The sequence below is a fragment of the Gorilla gorilla genome, chromosome 7, assembly GCF_029281585.2.
Source record: "Gorilla gorilla gorilla isolate KB3781 chromosome 7, NHGRI_mGorGor1-v2.1_pri, whole genome shotgun sequence".
Taxonomy (NCBI): Eukaryota; Metazoa; Chordata; class Mammalia; order Primates; family Hominidae; genus Gorilla; species Gorilla gorilla.
The window spans coordinates 31,673,927-31,695,087 of NC_073231.2; the positions used below are offsets into that span (position 1 = coordinate 31,673,927).

General features: G+C 50.4%; 1 protein-coding gene across 1 annotated transcript; it reads right to left on the reverse strand.

Moving 5' to 3' along the window:
- Nucleotides 1-220: 220 nt before the first annotated feature.
- Nucleotides 221-19,525, reverse strand: CHRNA2 (cholinergic receptor nicotinic alpha 2 subunit). The gene is made up of 7 exons (XM_004046819.5): nt 19,269-19,525; nt 11,436-11,644; nt 10,210-10,430; nt 9,783-9,827; nt 7,679-7,788; nt 3,427-4,441; nt 221-2,195 (listed from the first exon to the last, which is right to left on the reverse strand). The coding sequence occupies exons 2-7, from the start codon at nt 11,506-11,508 to the stop codon at nt 2,070-2,072; spliced, it is 1,590 nt and encodes a 529-aa protein (XP_004046867.2). The 5' UTR covers nt 11,509-11,644; nt 19,269-19,525; the 3' UTR covers nt 221-2,069.
- Between the last annotated feature and the right edge of the window lie 1,636 nt (nt 19,526-21,161).

Here is a 21,161-nt window from a genome sequence, read left to right on the forward strand (position 1 = left end):
TGCGCTGGCCCCTTTGCCCTTGCAGGGACAGTGGGGGGCAACTTTCCAGGGGGGACCCAGAGCAGTCCCCTCCATGGCCACATGAGGAATGCCATGTCATTTCTCTCTTAGTGGGCCCCCAAACCACCCAGGCTCTGGAGGGGCTTGGGTGACACTGGCGATGTTGAAGTGCAGCTGGCGAGGAGGGGGTCGCACAGTTGAGTGAGCCGTAGGTGCAGCTTTATTTAATCTCTTTATTCACATGCAAGATGGATGGGAGACGTGGATAACAGAAGTGAACATCACTGTCTCAGGACAGTGGGTCTGGGAGCCTGGATCTGAGAGCTCCGAGGCCTCTGGAGAGCAAGTGGGAGGAGAGGGAGCGCTGGGAGCTGCATGCACACGAGTAGACAGGAGCCAGAGACCAGATGTGCCATGAGCAGGGGGGTTGTGGGAGAGAAGTGGGGCGTGGCGGGGCCTGGGCCAGGGCATCACAGCCAGGCTGGTTTCCCCTGGGAGTGTCAGGGAGAGACAGTTTGGAGTTTGGAAGGAGGGGACCCCTAGGACCAAAAGGAAACTGGAAGCTCGCCCTGCTCGGCTTCCTGCCTGGAGCCTCCATGCTGTCCCGAGAACCCAATGCCCACATCTGTTAGCTGCCAAGGTCCCACCCTCCAGTCTGGACAGAGTTGGGGAGAGGTCTGGTGCCCGATCCCAGGAGCAGCAGCTCGGCCTAGGATCCTGGGTGCAGCCTCAGACTTTGGGGTGGTGCATTGCGTTCCAAGGTGCACACACAGGCTGCTCTGAAGGGTCCAGAGCAGGTCAACACACCTCGGGGCTCTGGGAGAGACGAGGCAGGCTGATAAGGGACAGGACCAGAGCTTTGCCATCTACACAACAGTCCTGGGGCCCAAACAATCCAGCTTGCTCCCCTCAACCACTCAGAACAAACGCCTTAAGTGCTGACCCACTCACCCAGCGCTGTGCTAGGTGCTGGGGGTGGGAAAAATAACGGGCAGAGTCCCTGCCTTTGAGAAGTTCAGAATCAAAGGAACTAAAGGCAAAGATCTTCAACTCCCAAGTGAGGACTCCTCCTGATGGAGCCAGGCACAGGGAACAGGGTTCCTGGGGAGGGAAGGAGGGGTGAAGGGAGGGAGGACAGGCCGAATGAGATGAGTTTGAGGTGGGTCAGGAGCGGCTCAGGATGGTCTTTCTTGTTTGCCCGCTGCACGTGTAGGGACATATGGAGCCCCTGCAGGCCATGGCTCTCAGCTCTGCCAGACCTCCTGGGGGCCGGCTGGTGCAGAGCCATTTTCCAGCAAGGAAGGGAGAGGAATGACGTCAAGGAGAAGCCTGGAGGCTCAAATGTGCTTCCAGATGGATGGATAGCCCAGCCACCTGTATCCAACCATCCATCCCTCCCCGGTAGGGAAGATCTGCCCTGTACCTCCACCTCAGGTGCAGGCCCTGCCTCCCGCTTCCTCCCCTTCCGGAAGAGCCCTTATTACTCCCCTGCTGGACCATACAGCTCAGCACCCTGCAAACTCGGACAGACTCCGAACTTCAACCCCAGCCTGGCTTAGAGAGACCCCACCTGGCTCTCCAACCTCCCACCTCACCTGGCTGTTCTCCCTGGCACTTTGGGCTCATCTCCAAATCTAAACATTGTTCAGAGCCCTTCCACCTCCAAGAACCCTCCCCTTTGCCCCCACGGCCCCTCCTTTGAGGTCTGCCTTCCCTTCCTCATCAGCCTGGCCCCACTGTCCCCCTGGTTGACCCTTCTGTCACTTAGGGTCTGCACTGCTCCTCCAGGAGAATCTTACTCTGCCCCACTTGGTCACCACACTACTGTGACCTTCTGCAGAGCTTCCCCAGCTCCTCCGTATCCAAAACAGGGCTTTGCACCCAGCAGGCTCTCAGCCCTGGTACAATAACCTTAAGCTGGATGGAAGCCTGCAATGCCTGGGTCAGTGTCCAGACTCCGCGGAGAGGCACCTGCTCACCCCAAAGGGGACACCAGAGGCAGCTGTAGCAGAGATGGTCAAAAGATGGTCAGCGGGGGTGCCCTGGGAGCCAGCTCGAGGGAGATGCAGTTAGATCATTCCAGCTAGGAATGGAGGCAGAAAGAGGCCGATGGTCCCCAGGAAGCAGACGATGATAAACAGCCAGAGGAAGATCCTGTCGATGACCATGGCAACATACTTCCAGTCCTCCTTCACCTGTGGGGAAGACAGCACACAGTGACAGGGGCCAGGCCTGGGAAAGGGATGTGTTCCCCCCATTCACAGCCCCTGCACAGACGGCCACTGGGGGCAGCAGCAACTGCCCCACGGAGACCTTGGGGAGCAAAGGTCAGCACAGGGAGCGGGGTGGGTGGAAGGGAGGGACGGGCTGTTTCAAGGCTCCAGTAAGCTCCACTGATGATTCCCCTCCCATCCCAGCCCCTCCACATGCCCAGACCTGTCCATATTATGCTCCCAGACTATAGGTAAGGGAGGCTAGAGGGAAGCAAGGAGGCGGCAGGAACACCCAGGGGCATGGGCCTTTCTAGGGGGCCTGCAGTGACTTCAATGCAACACCAGACTTTGCTGCTCACAGGTTGCCTCCTCACCCACCTGCTGGAGCTGGGGAGAGGGAAACAGGAGAAGGTGGCTGGGACCCCAGGCAGGCTGGGGGTGGGGCGGGGGCTTTGTAGAACTTGGGCTCACAGCCCAGACAAGGGAGCCTGGATTCTCCACTGCTCCTGGATGACGTCATGATTAATTTTCTTGTCTGTTCATCAAGGCCACTCAGTAATAACCCCCCGGCCTTTCATCATTCCCTAGGCTGATAAGAATTTTTTGCTAGAGTAGTGGCCTGCTCACATAACAATGGCAGACAGGAGCTGGGGCAGGGGTCAGGGTGGGGCCAATGTCATGGCAGGGGCGGGGGAGTGGAGTCCACCTGGCACAACCAAGAATCTGCAGGGTTTGTGGTTGAAGAGTGAAGTTTGCAAGATCCTCAGGAGCCCATGAACAAGGAGGCGGAGGAAGAGACCATCCAAGACAAACGACAAAGGCTGATGCTGCAGCAGCTGACTTTCTGGGTCTCTCCTGAAATGCTCCCCCTGCCTGCTGCCACCTCCAAGGCAATGGTGGGAGCTGGCGGCCTGAGGGAGGTATGGGGTTCAGCATCTGGGGTCCTCCCTCTCTGGCTCTCAGGATCCCTGTTAGTCTGAGCTGCTCATGCCTGACTCTGTGGTGTGTAACCTGCCACCTGCCAATAAATGTCCTCAAAGCGGCCAGCTATCTGTGCTCTCTTGCTATTTATTCCATCTAAGGACCATGACTGAGGGAAGTGGGCCTTCACGAGAGGGGCCTGGGCTGCCCAAGCTCACACTCTGTGATGAGGTGGTTCCCCGCTAAGTTGGTGGGGCCACCCAGGCTGGCGCCTCTCCGAACCCCAACGCACCGAAGAGTCGGCATCCTCAGACCGCAGGTGGTCGGCAATGTAGTGCACGCCTTCCAGTGCCTTCTGCATGTGGGGTGATAGCAGCAGCTCACCCTCCTGCAGCAGAGCCTCAGCCTTGGGACCTGAGTCCCCAGAGTGCAGGTGGCCATGGCTGCAGAGGGTGCCCACAGAGGGGGCCACATGACCTGCACATGCCCATCTGTCCTCCTCCTCCACCGCCACCTCCCTCTCCTCGGCATCCACGTTGCTCTCCAGCCAGTGATAAGAGGGGCTGAGCTTCAGGTGTAGGGGGTGGCAGAGCTCCAAGGGTGGTGGGGGCCGGTTCATCAGAAGCCACCGGGGCACACAGCCCAGAAGGGTCCCCCGCACCCAGTGGGGCATGGTGTGGGTGCTGGGGGAGCGGTGGTGCACATTGAGCACGAAGACGGTGATGACGATGGACAGGGTGACGAAGATCATGGTGAACAGCAGGTACTCGCCGATGAGCGGGATGACCAGCGAGGTGGACGGGATGATCTCAGTGATGAGCAGCAGGAAGACAGTGAGTGACAGCAGCACCGAAATGCACAGCGTGATCTTCTCGCCGCAGTTGGAGGGCAGGTAGAAGACCAGCACAGTGAGGCAGGAGATGAGCAGGCAGGGGATGATGAGGTTGATGGTGTAGAAGAGCGGCAGCCGCCGGATGATGAAGGCGTAGGTGACGTCGGGGTAGATCTCGGCGCAGCAGTCGTACTTCTTGCTGTTGTAGGTGCCCGTGGCATTGACGATGGCCCACTCGCCGCTCTCCCAGTAGTCCTTCAGGTCCACAGTCTGCTCCATCTGCTCCAGGTCGATCTTGGCCTTGTCATAAGTCCAGGAGCCAAACTTCATCTTGCAGTTCTGCTGGTCGAAGGGGAAGAAGGTGACGTCGATACTGCAGGAGCTCTTGTAGATGGCCGGGGGCACCCAGTGCACAGTGCCCGTGGAGAAGAGGTGGGCCTTGGTCATGTGGGTCACTGCAAACTCCCCATCTGCACTGGGGAGAGGAGAGGAGCTGGGGAGACCCCTGCACACCCACCTGCCTGAGCCAGGCTACTCAGAGAGCTGGCAGCAGGTGAACCCCAAGAACCAAGTCAGACCCGGCCACACTGGCGGGGTTTATTTATGCAAGTGTGTAAGTCTCCCCCGGCATGCACATTTATAGCCACTGAGCTGTCTTGTCAATTACTACCTTTTTAAATACAAAAGGAGGAATTGTGAGGAATAGAAGGAAGTACCAAGAATTCTAAAAACAACCACTAATAACATTTTGATGATATATATGTATATATATAAAATGTAAAACGATTATATATACATAATCTATCAATATATGACAATCATATATATTTGTGATCATGGGGTATATGTTGTTTGATTGCCTATTTTTATTCATTTAATATTTTATTTTATTTGCAGTAATGAAAGAGTTGAATAGACACAAGGCCAGCCACGCCACGGGGGAGAAGGAGATAGCATTCAAAGCATCTCTTCCAAAGTTCGTGCGTGTTAGGGGTTTTTCAAAGGCAGTTTTGGGGAAGGGGTGGGTGTGGCCAGGTGCTTGCTGCTGATTGGCTGGGTGGGGATGACATCACAGGGGGTCAAAGCTGTCCTCCTGCGAGCTGAACATTTAATAAATTAGAGTGATATCTATGAGTCTGTTTTTCTTCCCTAGCAGATGATGAGTCGGCCCCTTAGGAGGGCGATCCCTTTCCACCTGGGATCATCCTTGCTCAGAAGAGACCTAACATCTTTGCGGGTGAAGATACTACCTTGAATGTATCCATTTAACATGCGTTTTTGAGCCCCTCATCCGCTAGGGCCTGTACCAGAGCTGTGCAGAAGAGGAATATGAGAAAGGTCCCTGCCTTTAAGGAGCCATGAGGAGATGAGACGTCTCCAGGAACCACTGCAACATCAGGGAGGCAGTTGGCAACACTAAGAGGGCAGTCTGGGTGCTCCCCAGGCCCTTTGGGGGAAAACTCCCTTCTGGGAGGTGAGCAGGGTCATTGATAAGCCTGCCGTTTGCAAAAGGCCTTGACTGATGGTAGGATTTGGCTGAGAAATGGGCAGAGAGCCTTCCAGTAGAGGGTCACACAGGGACAGAGAGTGTGAATCAGGGGTATCGTGGGACTAGGCATTCAAGGACCCACAAGGAGTCTGGGGACACTGGAATAGTGGTGACCAGTCAGGTAGCACTTCCTGGAAGCCTCATCCCCTGATTCCACCAGGAGGTGGCTCGGTGGGCTCCTGCTCTAGTCTTTAACCATCCTCCCTCCCCTTCTAATTCCCATAGTCAATCCTAAAATCCAAGAAATCAGAAGAGTACTTGGGAACAGGGGGCTTTTTTCCCCCATGGAGTAGTTCCATGGTAGAGATATGGGCAGGCTGGAAATGGGAACTTTGAAAGGGAGTAACAAACACATTGAGACAAAAGTTTAAAAAAAATTGTTTTGAGGCGGAATCTCACTCTGTTATCGGGCTGGAGTGCAGGGGTGTGATCTCGGCTCACTACAACCTCTGCCTCCCAGGTTCAAGCAATTCTCCTGCCTCAGCCTCCCAAGTAGCTGGGACTACAGGTGCCACCACCACACCCGGCTAATTTTTGTATTTTTAGTAGAGACAGGGTTTCACCATGTTAGCCAGGATGGTCTCAATCTCTTGACCTTGTGATCCGCCGGCCTCGGCCTCCCAAAGTACTGGGATTACAGGTGTGAGCCACCGCGCCCAGGCAAAAACAAAAATTTTTTAAGCATTTTGTTTATCACAAACAATGACCACTAGATGGCAACATGTGCTCACTTGGGGGAAGGAACCTTGCAAACTCTTTGATGCCTTCCTCTTAACCTTGAGTGGGGTATCTGGGTGGAGGGGATCCTTCTCTAAATGTCAGCAAGACTTCGGCTTGGAATTTTGTCCCCCACCAAAATTTCTTGTAATAAATCAGGTAACACTGGCTGAAGTCTTACTGGATAATCGTCAAATTCAAAGTCATATTTGATGTAGGACTTTGCTCCTGACCTCTGCCACATGTACAGGAAGCGGAAACTAGAAAGACCCTGGGTGCCAGCTATGGGGCACAGAGATACGACAGGGTGGGGAGTTCATGAGTCCTGCAGCAGCTGCAAACACTAGGCACCTGCTGTGTGAGAGCTGCCAGTGTAAGAACCCAGGATGAACACGTGTTCACCAAAATGGCTTAGGTGAAAGGGCTTAGTTCTGACCAGAACTGGACAGTGTAAAAAAAAATCTGACCCATCTGAAGACACAAAATCCAGAAATGGGTTGTTTTTCCTTTTATTTCTTTCTTTAAAGATAGCATTTCCAAAGTAGGATCAAATGAATCGGGAAATGCTGGGCTAGGTGTGTGTCTTTGCTGCAGAACTTCTAATAATATTTTTTTTAAATGCTATTGTGCTCTGCCATTTTCCAAAGGACTTGGGTGGGGATGGGGGTGGGTGTTATGACATACAATGTTATCCAAAATTACTTGACCACAGAACCCTTTTTCATACCTATTTATAACTCAAAGAAGCCACGCTCCTTACAGCCCCACCTTAGAAAACCTTTTTAGATGAACATAACACCAAATATCTTTTCATTTTAACTTCTTTACTTCTAAGGGAAGAATTGCCTGATAGCAAACACAGAAATGAAATTATAGATGTCTATTTATTCCATCAAAATATTTTTTACTGATTTATTTTTGTCCACTGGGGCTCTCTTTAGACTCCTCTGCCTTCTATTAACTTCTTGTCATTGTGGTCAGAGATTATTCCTTTTTAGTCTTGAAGACAACTACAAAACTACATGATTGGGAAAAAGGAAACTGCATACCAAGTGAGCACATGCCCTTTGAAGGTGCTGGCCCAATGCTGCCTGCCTGTCTGAACAACACTGCCACCCCTCACAACTCCAACCCCAAGGTATTGTTTTTTGAGCCTGCACCAAATTTTTCAAAGAATACTCAGTATGGACAAATCTCTGTCCCTCTAGCACAGTGCCAGGCACTGATACCTAAAAGGTGCTCAGCTGCCATTCATTTTGGTGTAGAGTGAGAACAAAAGGAAAGAAATGAAGGAATAAAGAGAGAGGTACGGGAGACATGCTCAGCACAGCAGTCGAGAAGGAGGCCCGAGGAAGCTGACACCAGGGGTGCCCCTCCCAAGGCCATGGACCCGGCCCCTGCAAGTTGGCCTCCCCTCATCCCCCCAGGACCCCAGTGGCTTCCTACTTGTTGTAGAGAACAATGTCGGGGATCCAGATCATCTCAGAAGGGACCCTGAGAGATGTGATGTTGCCAAAATCAGCGGGGTTCCAGCGCAGTTTGTAGTCGCTCCACTCCTGTGTGTGGGGAAGGAGTTGTGTCAACCTCACTTCCAGGGAGCAGCCTAGGGCAAAGCTAGCACACCCCAGGGATCCCCAGAATTGGGCCAAGCAGCCCCCTTGGAGCAGCCAGGGCTCCCCACCCAGCCCAGAATAGTGGAGGGAGCTGCGGTGCTGGGAACGGGCTCTGAGCAAGTAACCAACCTTCTCGCTTTGCCTGGACTTTAGTAGTCAAGGTCCCGGGCACATGAAGTTCACCCTTGTCCTGCCTCTAGTCCTCGTTCTGCCAATCCCTGGCTGGACGACCTTGGTGGGCCACCTCACTCATCTCTAGTGAAATCTCTCATTTTTAGTGCATCACAGTTTATGGTTTGTTTTATGCTGTCCATCTAGGAAAAGCCTCCACGGGAGAGCCAAGCGGGGAATGCAGAGCAGGTGAAACTGTCTCCCCATTTAGCAGATGAGCAAACTGAGGACCCAGAGACAGGAAAATCAACCAGCCAGAGGCATACAGTGAGGCAGGGGTGTTACCCAGGGACCTTCAAACTGCACTCTCAAGTGCCCCACAGGAGTCCCACCAGAGACGGGATGTCTGGCCCCCACCCCTGCCTCCACCGACGCAGGTCCAACTCAGTCCCCCTGCCTCCATCAGGTTCGTATTATCTCCGTAGTCCATCTGTCAGGTTTTCAGGTCCAACCAACATTATGAGGCACCCACACCAAATTGGGGTACATTAATTCTCCCAGGCATGTGGCAGTAGGTTGTGTTATCCTCATTTTGCAGATGAGGAAACTGAGGCTCTGAGAGGTTACGTAGCTCATCCAGTATCACAAGCTAATCAGAGGCATTGCTGACTGGCCTCAAACTCCAGTACTCCTTCCTTGCCCTGCCACCCCAACCCTGAAGCCCAGGTGACCAGCCCATGGGGACAACTGTGGCAGCCCAGGTTCTAGGCCTGCCTCCCTGCACACATACACCGCATGACTGGGTAGCTTCCAAGTTCCTGCTTCCCTCTGGCCCTCAGCTGTCACATCTGTAAAGATGAGATGAGTGACCCCCTAATAGCTCCTGGGTTACAGCATCAGAGGGAGGGAAGCCTCTGACCTAAGCGGGATCTGTGCGCCTTTTCCTGAGTCTAACTGGACTCTATGACTGTCTTGACCAGTAGTATACAACAAGATCAATGCTGGCCCAGTTTCTTTTACTCCCTGTCTCTTGGGACTCTCACTCTGGAATCCCTGAACCACCAGGCAAGATGTCTGACACCCCTGCTGGAGAGACTCTGAGGGTGCCTGAAGGGGGCGAAGGGCCCATCTGAGTCCAGCCTTCCAGAACCTTCCAGCGCCTTCCAGAGCCTTCCAGACATCCCTGCTAAGGGACAGATGTGTGAATTAAGCTGTCTCAGACCCTCTAGACCAGAAGAACCCTCACTCAAATATCACAAAGTAACCCTAGTGGTCACCATGTGAAGCAGAAGAAACCACCCAAACTCCTGGCCATAAAGCCATGAGATACAGTGAGCTGGGAGCTGCTGTGAGCCTCTAAGTTTGGGGGTATTTGGGTGGCAGTATAGGTATTAAGCACTCAGCGTTCTCCCATAGAAGGAGCCTGGGACTCGGAGTCAGGCACAGCTGGGCCCCCTTTTCCAGCCCAGCTTCTCTCTGCTTCGTGATCTCCTGAGCTGTAAAATGGGCAGAATGAACCCCCCGTGGGGCTTTGGGGAGGATTCCGAAGTAGCAGGGATGAACAGATGCCTGTTCCCAAGAAAGCACCACTTGGCTTTCTAGTGCCTGAGGCTATGTTCTCAGGCACTAGACTCCAGTCTAGCCACCAAGAGCACAGGCCCTGTGGCAAAAGTCAGCTTTGGGAACATCCCATGTGGCATCTGTTTGGTAAGCTAAGTTCAGGGTCTTGCTGTTCTTTGGTCTTTCACTAGCGAAGAAGTCCTGGAGGGGTCTCGGATCCATGGATTCCTGGTACCCGCCGCCTGGACTGGAGGAGGGGCCCTCACCTGTTTTAGCCAGACGTTGGTGGTCATCATTTGGTTCTTCTCATCCTGGCCCAGAGAGAGACAGAGGAGCAATTAAAGGGGTGGGCCCAGCCCCAGAAGACAGGGTGGAGTGGGATGGGCTGTTTTCAGACCCAGTGATAGGACACCCCAAGCCCAGCCTGCCCGCCACCCACTCTGAAACCTGCCACCCTTACTCAGATTCTCCAGGGCCACACAGGCACTGCTGCCAATCAATGCCCTCCTAGGAGGGAGCTCCAGAGCTGGGAGAGGGAAGAGCGTAGCCGCCCTGGGAAGAGCCATCCCCACCCCCACCCCAAGTCACTGCTGTGCGTGAGGGCAGGGCTGGGGTAGAGGAAGGAGCAGGGGGAAAGCGGTGGGTGGTCTGGGATCTCCTTCCTTGGAGCCAGCGGTGGGAAGACAGGCGCACCACATCGATGAGCTGAGCAATGGACAGTCCGAAGCGCACAATCACCACGTCTGAAGTGTTGGGCACCGGGCGCGCCCAGCGGTTGTAGCCCCGGAAGAGGTGTTTGAAGAGCCGGTCCTCAGTCTCGGTATGCGAGCCTCCCTGCGGCAATGCCGTGGGACTGGGAGAGGAGAGTGGGTCTCCAGGAGCCCTGGGAGATGGGCGCTTAGCTTCCTCTCCACCTGCCATCAAATCAGAGCCACTCAGCCTCACTGAGCCTCAGTTTGCTCATCTGTAAAATGGAGATGCTTATCCAGAACCTATCTCAAAACATTGTTGAAGATGGCAGATGATAATGTCTATCAGAGCTGAGCACAGCATGAGCAGGCTGCGGGGTCGGAGCTCAGGAAAGGTCAGCTGTTTTGTGATGTTAGAGAAGAAAAGAGTGAGAACTAGTGCTGCAGGTGGCGAGGGGCAGGGGCAGAGGCAGGGAAGTGGGGAAACTTGAATCTAGAGACAAGATTCAGCCCCATATGGAGGAGTGCCAGGGGGACAGGGAAGTGGAAGAGACGCCTGGTCTATGTGGGGGGCTGCAGGGAGAAGGGCTCTGGCATTGCAGTAAGCCTGGCCAGGGTAAGCAGTCTCCCGTTCCCACCCACTTGTCCGATGAACCATTAATGCTAACAGGGAAATGGACCGCTTTGGGAACCTCCCCAATTTTTTCTTAAACCATGGGCATTTGCCACTTCCTATCAGATACACAAAGCTTTTCAAAATGTTTCTATGGCATCGCTCATGTCAGTTTTCACTGTGTTCAGCAAGCAGCTTCACCCCTTCAGGGCTCTGCTGTCCGAGCAAGTTGAGAACTACAGCTCCAAATCCCAGAAAAACGTGTCAGCACCATCTGGGACAGAAAGCACTGTGTCCCGAGTGCCTCCTGTATCCCGGATTCTGGTCACAAACTTTTGTTTAATCCTCACAATAGGCCTGGGAGGTACACAACACTATTTGCGTTTTGCAGCTGAGGACATTGAAGCTTGGGGACATTTAAGGTGACACAGATGCTAACGTCAGAGCTGTGACTGCCCCTCCACCTCTCCCAGTGGAAACAGCCACCTGGCTGATGGCCTCTGAAGTCCCCTGCAGCTTTGACGGTTGCAACACATCCACCTGCAGACTCCTTCCTACAGTGTGTGAGCCCACAGGCATGAGATGAAGTCTTACAATGACAGGTGACAAACACTCACCTGCTGGGGTCAGAAGGAGCCACCACAGGCTGAGCTTTGTGAAGGACAGGAACACAGGACAGGAGGGGCCCATGGCTTCTCCTGAGCATCAGGAGGTCAGGTCAGGGCTTTGCTGTGGGTTGCACCATGGACCATGTCCCCAGCAGAGCTGCTGCTGGATTCTGTGAGGATTCTGCTGGATTCTGCGAGGCTTCCTCTCACCACCGAACCTGAGCAAGCCCAAGAAAGGGCTCTTAGGGTCATGCATCCTTGACATAGGCATATTTCTGTTTCTCATGCTCCACACAGGCATGAAATGAGAGCAAAAGGCCCTCAGCAGGCCTCTCAGCAGTTAAATGCTCCTGGGCTCTCCCTGGCTTATTGAGGAATCAGCCTCTTCCTCTTTCTCCAGAGTCAGCCAGCGACTCTGTCCTAAGACCAGCCCTGACCTACTGGGCAAAGGAGGGCACAGGATGGGACTGAGGTCCCCATTGCTTTGCCTCAGTGGTCATCTATAAAATGGGGATAATCATACTGCAAAGAGTGGTCAATAAAAGAATCAGGGTACTATTCACAAGATCCAAAGAGTGGAAACAGCCTTCTGTCCAAACAAATGTCCATCAGCTGATGAATGGATGGACAAAAGGCAGTAAATCCTTACAACGGAACATGATGCCACCATAAAAAGGACTGAGGTGCTGACACTTGCTACAGCATGGAGGAACCTAGAAAGCATTGTGCAAAGTACCAGAAGCCAGTGGCAAAAAGCCACATACTGAAGGTGATATTGTAAAATATATATTTGGTCTTCAATCCTATTTCCTGGAATACAACTCCTAAGATACTGGGAATCTCCAAAATGATGTCTTTTTGCATGACTGGTGGCTGGCAGCCCCTAGGCAGCTGCAGGATGGGGCTGGTCACAGGAAGACAAAGGCAGGCTTTAAAGGGTTGGGACTTTCAGCCCCACCCCTCAAACCTCCAGGGACAGGAGAGGAGATGAAGGTTAAGTTGATCGCCAATGGCCACTGGATTAATCAATCATGCTGCATAATGAGGCCTCCATAAAACCCCGAAAGGACAGGTTTTGAAGAGCTTCTAAATAGCAGAACATAGGAGGTACCTGAGGGGTGATGAGCCCAGCGAGGGCATGGAAGCTCCGTGCCCCTTCCCAAACCTTGCCGTATGCATCTCATCACCTGTATCTTACACTATCTCTTATAAGCTAGTAAACCAGTGTTTCCCTGAATTCTGTGAGCCACTCTAGCAAGTTAGTTGAACCCAGGGAGGGGAGTCATGGGAACCCCAATTTATAGCCAGTGGGTTAGAAGCACAGGTAAAACAACCTAGGACTTGTGATCGGCATTGACATTGGGGGGCAGTGTTGGAGACTGAGCCCTCGATGTGTGGGATCTGAGCTGTCTCCAGATGGATGGTGTCTGAATTGAATTAGAAGGCACCCAGCTGATCTCTGCTGCAGAATTGACAGCTTGCTTGCGGGTGAGGAGAAATCCCCACATCTTTGGGGGGTCACAGAAGTCTTCCGTGTTGATTGTTGTGGGGTGAGAGCAGAGAAAAACAGATTGTGGTTTTTCCTACACATTGTATGATCCCATTGATATGGAATATGCAGAATAGGCAAATCTATAGAGACAGAACGTAGATTAGTGGTTGCAGGGGCAGCGGGAAGGAGGGATGGGAAGTGACTGCTTAATGATCACTGAGTTTCCCTTAGAGGGGATAAGAGAGCTCTGGAACTAGACGGTGTGATGTTACACAGATGTGTGAATATACTAAAATTCACCAAATTGCACACTTTAAATGGGGGAATTTTGTGATATTTGAATTTATCTCAAAAAAGTTATTATTAAAAAATAAACACCTCATGGATTAAGAAGAAGCAGCTACCCCTCTTGACTGTGGTGACAGTGATATTTGCCAAACATGGAGAATCAATACACAAAGGGTTCTAGTGACCAGAAGGACACAGATGTCAAAGATGGGGTAAATATAATGTTTCATATGAAATGAATGTTTCATAATTGAGAAAATTGGGAAAAGCAGTATTTTAAAATATTATTTTATAGAGTATTTGATTTAAAATATATATATATATATCACTAAAATAACATTATTGCCTTAAAAGCTTACACATTCAAATTAGCGTTTTTTGAAGCAGGCCCCCTTATGGAGAGAAGAGCAAGGCCTCGTGTTCAGGGACACATCGTGTATGTGGCCTAGAGAGATAACAATGGCTCTCGGTACAGCTAGTGGGTGCAGGATTCCCTTTGGAAGGGTGAGAATGTTCTGGAACTAGATAGTGGTGACGGCTGCACACTGTTCGAATTGTACTAAATGCCAATAATCATCAATTTTATGTTATGTGTATTTAGCCACAACTTTTAAAGAAAGAATAAGGGTAAAAGTGGCTTTAAAAATATAAACCAAGGGCTGGGCACAGTAGCTCATGCCTGTAATTCCAGCTGTTTTGGAGGCCAAGATGGAAGGAGTGTTTGAGCTCAGCAGTTCAAAACCAGCCTGGGCAACATAGTGAGACCCCCCCAACCCCGTCTCTACAAAATATTCAAAAATTAGTTGGGCGTAGTGGTGCGTGCCTGTGATCTCAGCTACTGGGGAGGCCAAGAAGGGAGGGTCGTGTGAGCCTGGGGAAGTCAAGGCTGCAATGGGCTATGATCTTGCCACTGCACTCCAGCCTAGGCAACAAGCAAGATCCCATCTCAAAAAGAAAATAAAAATAAAAATAAACCACCAGGTATGAGAGAATCAGAATTATTATTCATGAAGTTGTGAAACCACTTCTATCTAGTCATTCTCATCCCCCCGTCCACCCTGACCCAGACTCTCAACAGTGTTTCCAGCATCACTAATCCTCCATCTCTCCCAGGGCCGGTTGCACCAGCCCATCCTAACCTCCTGGCAGGAGGTGAGAGCAGGGCTGGCACTGGCAAATGTCGCTTTGAGTCCTGGCCCCACCACTGGCTGGTGATGATCTGTGAAAGGTCACTCAATGCCCCTGGGATTTTGTCTTAAGATAAAGATTGGACACTTTCCGCCCTGTGGGAGGAGTGACGGGAGCAAACGGGATCACTTGTGCCCATGAAAGTCCCCGGGGAACTGCAGAGGGCTGGTCAGGCAACAGGTTGCTCTTATGGTTGTCAGGGCCCATGACCCACAGTGCCATTGCACAATGACAGTTTGGGTCAAGTAGGAGAAGAGGAATGTGGGAAGGATTTGATGTGAATTTCAATGTGTTGGAATTGCTGGCATATACTGACTATAGCACTGACACCAGAGTGTTTTAGGGGAAAAGGGCCTTCCTGCATCAATTTCCCCAGAACGTTTCAATTCAAAGACTTGTTGAAAATAGAGGATTACATTTTTCTTCTGTTCCCTTGGGAAAATATTGCCCCTGTCCATGAGCTGCCCTTATCCTCCGTGCCACCCTACACCCCATCCTGCCCTGGGATTCCTCCCTTTGTCCCAGCTCTTAGAGGTTCCCGGTTCCTTCCTGGCTCTGAAAATCCCCAGCTGGCAGGAGCAAAAGGTTGGTGGTTCCCAGTATATGGAATAAACTGCCCGAGAGAGCATCCCAAAGCTCTCCCTGAACGGTGCCTCCAGGGGGAGAAGCAGGGAGTCCTGGCAGTGGGAAGCTTCTCCACAGATAGGCCTGGTACACACAGCCCCACTGGAGCTGCTCTGTTCACACAGCAAACCCTGCAGCATAACTGTCAAGAGCTCTCATTCAGGAGTGCAGCTTTATATAATGTGTAAACTCACATCGCCCTGCAAATTATGCAGAATGTTTGTACAGCACCCACCCCAGCCTGGGCATCAGCAGCTTCTGTGGCTCAGGTGAACCGCAGTGGCAAGGTCTGGGATCTCTGGCCCTCGAAGGTGCAGGGACTTGTCCCCAGGGGACTTCCCCAAAGCAGACCATTGCAAAGGAAACAGCACAGCTAACTGATTTCCAGAGAGAGCTTTACCATCTTGCTCTTTTCCCTTTTAATCTCTTTTCTGCATACAAATAGATCACCTGTGTTATCTCTGGGCGCAGGAATTAGAGGTGATTATTATTCTTTTTGACAGTTTTCTGCATTTTCCAAATTTCCCACTATCAACATGTATCGGTCACTTAATATAAAAATAATTTTCAAGCAGGCAGCAATACCTGTGATGTGTTTTACAAGCCCTCCCTCATCTCCCAGCAGCAGGACCTCACCCAAACTGTGTAGATTTGACTCCACTCTTCCATTAGAATGCAGTGCAGTTCATCAATCAGCTGTGTAAAAAGTGGAAGCAACTCCGGTATCCAGCGACAGATGAATGGTTAAACAAATGTGTTCTATCCATACAGTGGAATATTATTTATCCTTAAAAAGGACAGAAATTCTGACCCATGCTACAACATGGATGAAACCTGAGGGCATTATGCTGTGTAAAATAAGCCAGTTACAAAAAGACAAAGACATTATGATTCCTTTTATAGGATGTTCCTAGAATAGTCAAATTCATAGAGACAGAAAGTAGAATGGGGGGTGCCAGGAGCTAGGGGGAGGGGAGTGAGGAGTTATTGTTCAATGGGTACGGAGTTTCATTTGGGATGATGAAAAAAGTCTACAGATGGACAGTGGTGATGTCTACACAACAATGTGAATGTTCTTAACACGATGAACTATATACAGTTAATAATGGTTACATTATTATGGTAAATTATGTTATGTATATTTTACCACAAAAATAGTCTTTTTAAAGGTCAGCTGTGTTCATCTGGAATCACCTTAGGGCTGAGGCCTAGGAAATGGGATCGCCACATTGATCTGAAAGGTCAAATGGGACTTTCAGAGAAAAGTGGAACTTCCTGTCGTGAGGTCGCTCCTTAAGGGTGACCACTGTATCTTATTCACCTCTTCCCTCCAGCCCCAAGCACAGCCCCAGCTTACTTTGTGGGTTCCAGGTGTTCAGAGCTACCTGCAAAAGGTACCCAGGGCAGGAGGAGGGCTCCAAGAGCCTGAGGAAGGAGACCAAAGCTTGTCACTTAATTTGGGGAGCAGCACTGCATCAAACATTTGCATTTCATAGTGTGATTGTTTATCCTTTTCTTTGTTTATCTTTCCACTACCTCATTCATTTTGTTGTTGTTGTTAGTGTTTCATGCTTGGACTGTAAGAGAATGTACTACCTCATTCTTCATCAGGGCCAACAGTGTGCCAGGCACCAGGAACAGGGAACTGAGTGAGCTTGAGTAGAGAAGAACCAAAAGGAAGGAAAATGCTAGAGTCTCATCCACTCGTCCACCCCTAATGTGGGGCATGACTTTATTCATTTAGCCCCATTGCTTCCAAAGCCATCCAGGGAGGCCCCAAGTTCCCTGAGGCATCCTTTCCAGGCTTTTTACAACTCTCCACATTGGGGAGCTCTTCCTTGAGTCTGAATCTGCATAAGCATCTGAGAGATGCTTGAGCTGCGTTGAGTTGAGTTTAGAGACCCTAGTGTTGTCATCCGAGATTAAATCTCGTTAATACCCAGGGGAAACTGCAGAGCAGGTGAAGTTTTTTTCTCTGCTCTCCACAATCATTCAAACACCTGACAATCACAAAGCTGCCTTTCTGGTTCCTTGTCTCTTGTCTCTTTCATCCTTTCTACCTGGAGGATTTAGGATCCTCAAAGATCCCACGCCCTTCCCCATTTACCTGTGGCTCAGTGCCATCTAGGATTTTCATTTGCTAGTTAAAATAAAAAAGAGTTGTGAAATTCCATTGCTTATGTCTACTTTCATACAGGCATGAAGTTTTTACTAGATATTAGAACACAGGGCTGATTTGGTGCAGGGAACGAGGATTTCAGAATCCCCCTTGATGTTACTTCCTAAAACGTCTTCCTAAGAACACTGTGCATTTATGTTGTTTTCAGGTTTACAAGGTACTTTTGCAGCTTTCACCTATTTGGGCCTCACGTGACCCCTAGGAGGGTGTGGGGAAGAGATATAATTATCCCTTTCATGTAAGTAAAAAAAAAAAAACTGATGTTCAGAGAAGTTGACCAAAGCCATATAGATAAAAAGTGATAAAGCTGAGATTCAAGCGAAGATCTTTAGCTTCGAAACTAGAATGCGATAAATTATAACGTGGTGTTAACTAGGGGGGCAATTTCGTATTAGCAATTCAGCCAGTACTCACCTGTGTTCTGTAGACCCTAGCACTGTGTCTGTCATTGCTAAGCCACCATCAGGACTGAGGTCTGTTGAGAACAAGTGAGGAGAGGGGACAGGCACCTCACCCCAAAGCTAGGCCCACCTGGATCCCAGATTCTAGCAGGTTCCTCTAGTGCAGATTCACTTTCTCATCCAGCCAACCAATATCATAGTTGCAAATTCCAAAGCTATCAGCTGTTTCACCTTTTAACCAAGTGCATTTTTTAAAAAGGAGATTTTTTTTTCTCCATTAGTGAGAATAGGAATCCAGGCATGCTAAAATTGCATCATTTAGAGATCCAAGGAGAGCCACCCGGGAACCCCCAGAAGAATGTGCAAATAAGATGCAGTGACTCTAGAGGATGTATTCCCAGCAAGATGCCTCAAACCTGCATCCCCTGTGATAAGCCCACTATACCATTTCATTTAATTTGTCACTGGAAACCAAAGGAGGAATTGTTCCAGGTGATTGACAGTAATTAGAGGGAACTTCCACCTCTGGTTAGGAAGATGTCAAAAAAAAAAAGAGCTGCACACTTTGACCCTCTAAGTGGCTGGATTGGCAGATTTGGGGAGGGGGAGAGAGTGGGATGAGGTCCCTAATTGTAAAGTGGGTCTGGGTGAATGGGGTACACAGAGAAGCCTATGTAAAAGAGATTGCATACATAAAGTGCTCGGACATCAGTGTCCCCACTAGGCTTGTGTCGCTGCTCACGTACACCAGTTCCAGGCCACCCCCACCCCACCCCCACACCCACTGCAGCATCTCTAGCCTGCCTGAATCCTGGTTCCATGGAGGTCAAGGTGATTTGAGCTCACTTCCCTGTCCATGGTTCTACTACTGCTGTTTTCAACTTCTCACCCACCAGTCCACATTCTCCTCTTTTTACTAACATTTCCTTCTCCCAAAAGGCTGCTTCCATCCCACCTGGTTCCTTTCTGCTGTCCAGAACCTCCCCAAGCATACAGGTCTCAGCTTTTTCACAACTGGCAACATTACACTCCCAAAGAAGCCCCTCCATTAGAGAAACCAGTACGATTTCTTCTTCCAAATAAATGCACTCAAGGTGCTTAGGGGCTAGAGAGTGTAATTCTAGCTTTTATATCTGTTTTGCTCAATCACAGAAGTTTAACACTCAAGGTTGGGTGGGATCTTGAAGGTCATCTGAACAACCACACCAGCTGATGGAGGAATCCACTTCACAAATGCCAGCCTTGGAACAAGCCTAGCTGTAAAGAACTTGAAGAACCTTGGAAGGTATTTACCTTCTAAGTCAGTAAATAGCATTGGTGTCGTTTAGCCCTTTTAAAGGACATAGACAATTTACAGAATGAGTAAATAAATGAACAAAAGAATGGACAGCAGTAATAAAGACATAAGAGCAGATACAGTGTAATAAAGCCACTATTCCTGAGACTGGGCTAGCCATCCTAGCCAGGAGGTGTTCATCGTCACCTGGCTGTGGACAGCCCCAGCAGGGACAACCAGGAGACTAAAATATTTCTAGGAGCAGGTGACATCCAGCATTCAGATATAACCCCCTCCTGAGTACCCAGAAACTGCTAGTATTTCTTTGACCCCACATCCACAATCTCTCCACATGCATGCCGCCCTCAACATAAGCCTTGGGCACCTTTCTTACCTGTGGTTACAGAAGAAAACAGGTCATTGAAAGGATGCAGAGAACCAGTCTGGCTTGGAGATTCTGGGCAGCTGACAAAAGTCACCCCAGAAATAGAGTGGCAGGTACAGAATAGAGCTCAGTCACTTCATTTCATGGTCAAACAGAGGCTGAAGAGTGAGGGTTTAGGAGACACCCCGTCGAGCAGAAGACTTACATGAGAGGCATTTGGCTTCCCAGGGACAGCTGGGCAAGCTCTGCAGAGAGGTGGGTTTTCCTGGGGCTGTCCAGCTCTGGCAGCCAGAACAGCTTCATGCAGGTGCCACTGAGGACAGCCCAGGCAGCCCAGCACAAGCGATTCTGCAGGTGAAACCCAAGCCTGGCCCCAGGAGGGGATGAGGGCTCAGCACACAAGCACACAGGCTCACGCTGTTCTCTCTCTCTCTCACACACACACACACACACACACACATACATACACAGCCTCTCTGGAGGGGAAGGAGGAGGAGCCTGTGACTCTCCAGCCTATGTCCGGTGGGGACAGATGCAGCTCTGTCCTCCCTCTGTCCAGTCACCACGATGCTCCCTTCCCTGCTCTCTGGACCCCGGGGCTCCAGGATCACTGCCTGGGGCCCCTGAGTGCACCCACAGGTTCTGGGTCCTGGGTCCTACGTCTGTCTGTCAATACAGCTTCACTGTATGTGAATCCACTTCACAAATTCCAGCCTTGGAACAAGCCCAGCTGTAAAGAACTTGAAGAACCTTGGAATGTATTTACCTTCTAAGTCAGTAAATAGCATCGGAAAAATTGGAGTAAGGACAGAGCTGCCAGCCAGCCCACGGTTCTCTCCTTGCCCTCCTCCCCTGTGAGACCCCTCCCCCCACCACCCTAGAGGACCACCGGTCACTTGCGCGGCCACCCGGTGTGGCTGCTTCTCTGTCACCCCCTCAGCCTCCTTGCAGGTGACCTTGCCTTTGATTTTCCGGTGAAGCCTCCTTTTCTCTAGCATCAGATGAGGACTCCTGTCTCCTCCTGTGCATGGCGAATCCTGGCCCACTGTGATCTTGACACCACCCCATCTATTAACAGCCCGGGCTTTCTCAGACCCTCCCTCTCCTCCCCACTCGTTCCTTCCCTTCAGCCCCTAAATAAGCTCATCCCCCACCCTAAAAACACTCTTTGCTTTCGGCCTTTCCCTCAAGCTACTTGCTAGCTCATCTCCCTTATTTTGTTAAAAGCAAAGGCCCTGGACATGACCCGGCCACAAACTGCTGAGGCTGAATTTCTAGCTCTGCTCTTGAACAGCTGCATAATCCTGGACAGGCCTCTTCAGCTTCCTATGCCTCAGTTTCCTCAGATGTAAAAAGAGGATGTGAACAATGGCTCCTGCCTCATAGGTTTACTATGAGGAGTCAATTAGCACAAATAAACACAAACACACACATGCATTGTGTGTACACATGTGCATGCGATTGCTAGCATCATCTTTTGAGAGAATTAAAAGACATAAAATACCAAAAAACCATAAACACTCATATTTCCACTATTCATAATTAATAAATGTTAATATTTTACCATATTTACATATATATATAAAGTTAGATGTATACATTTTTCATCTGGAGACTGAAGGAAGGAAGGAAGGGAAGGAGGGAAGAAATAAGAAAAAAGAAAAGAAAAGGAAAGGAAAGGAAAGAAAAGAAAAGAAAATCACAGCTTGTATCCATCAGGATTCTTGGTTGCAAGCAATAAAAACCTACCAATTACTTTAAGTGGAGAATGGTTTTATTGAGGAACAACGGGTGGTTCACAGAAGCACCTAGAAAGCTGGAGGGGCTTCTTGGAGAGCAGGGAGAAGAGGGAAGCCTCTGCCCCGCGGCCAGCGTGGTGGGTCCTGCTGCTACAGAGCTGCA

Bases quoted from the DNA above. Each gene is read 5' to 3' on its own strand.
- CHRNA2 (XM_004046819.5), bottom strand. From the start codon at position 11,508: ATGGGCCCCTCCTGTCCTGTGTTCCTGTCCTTCACAAAGCTCAGCCTG. The intron at 7,789-9,782 runs GTGAGGGCCCCT...CCCCACACACAG, and splicing joins CCAACGTCTGGCTAAAACAG to GAGTGGAGCGACTACAAACT. The intron at 4,442-7,678 runs GTAGGAAGCCAC...TCCTCTCCCCAG, and splicing joins GACATTGTTCTCTACAACAA to TGCAGATGGGGAGTTTGCAG.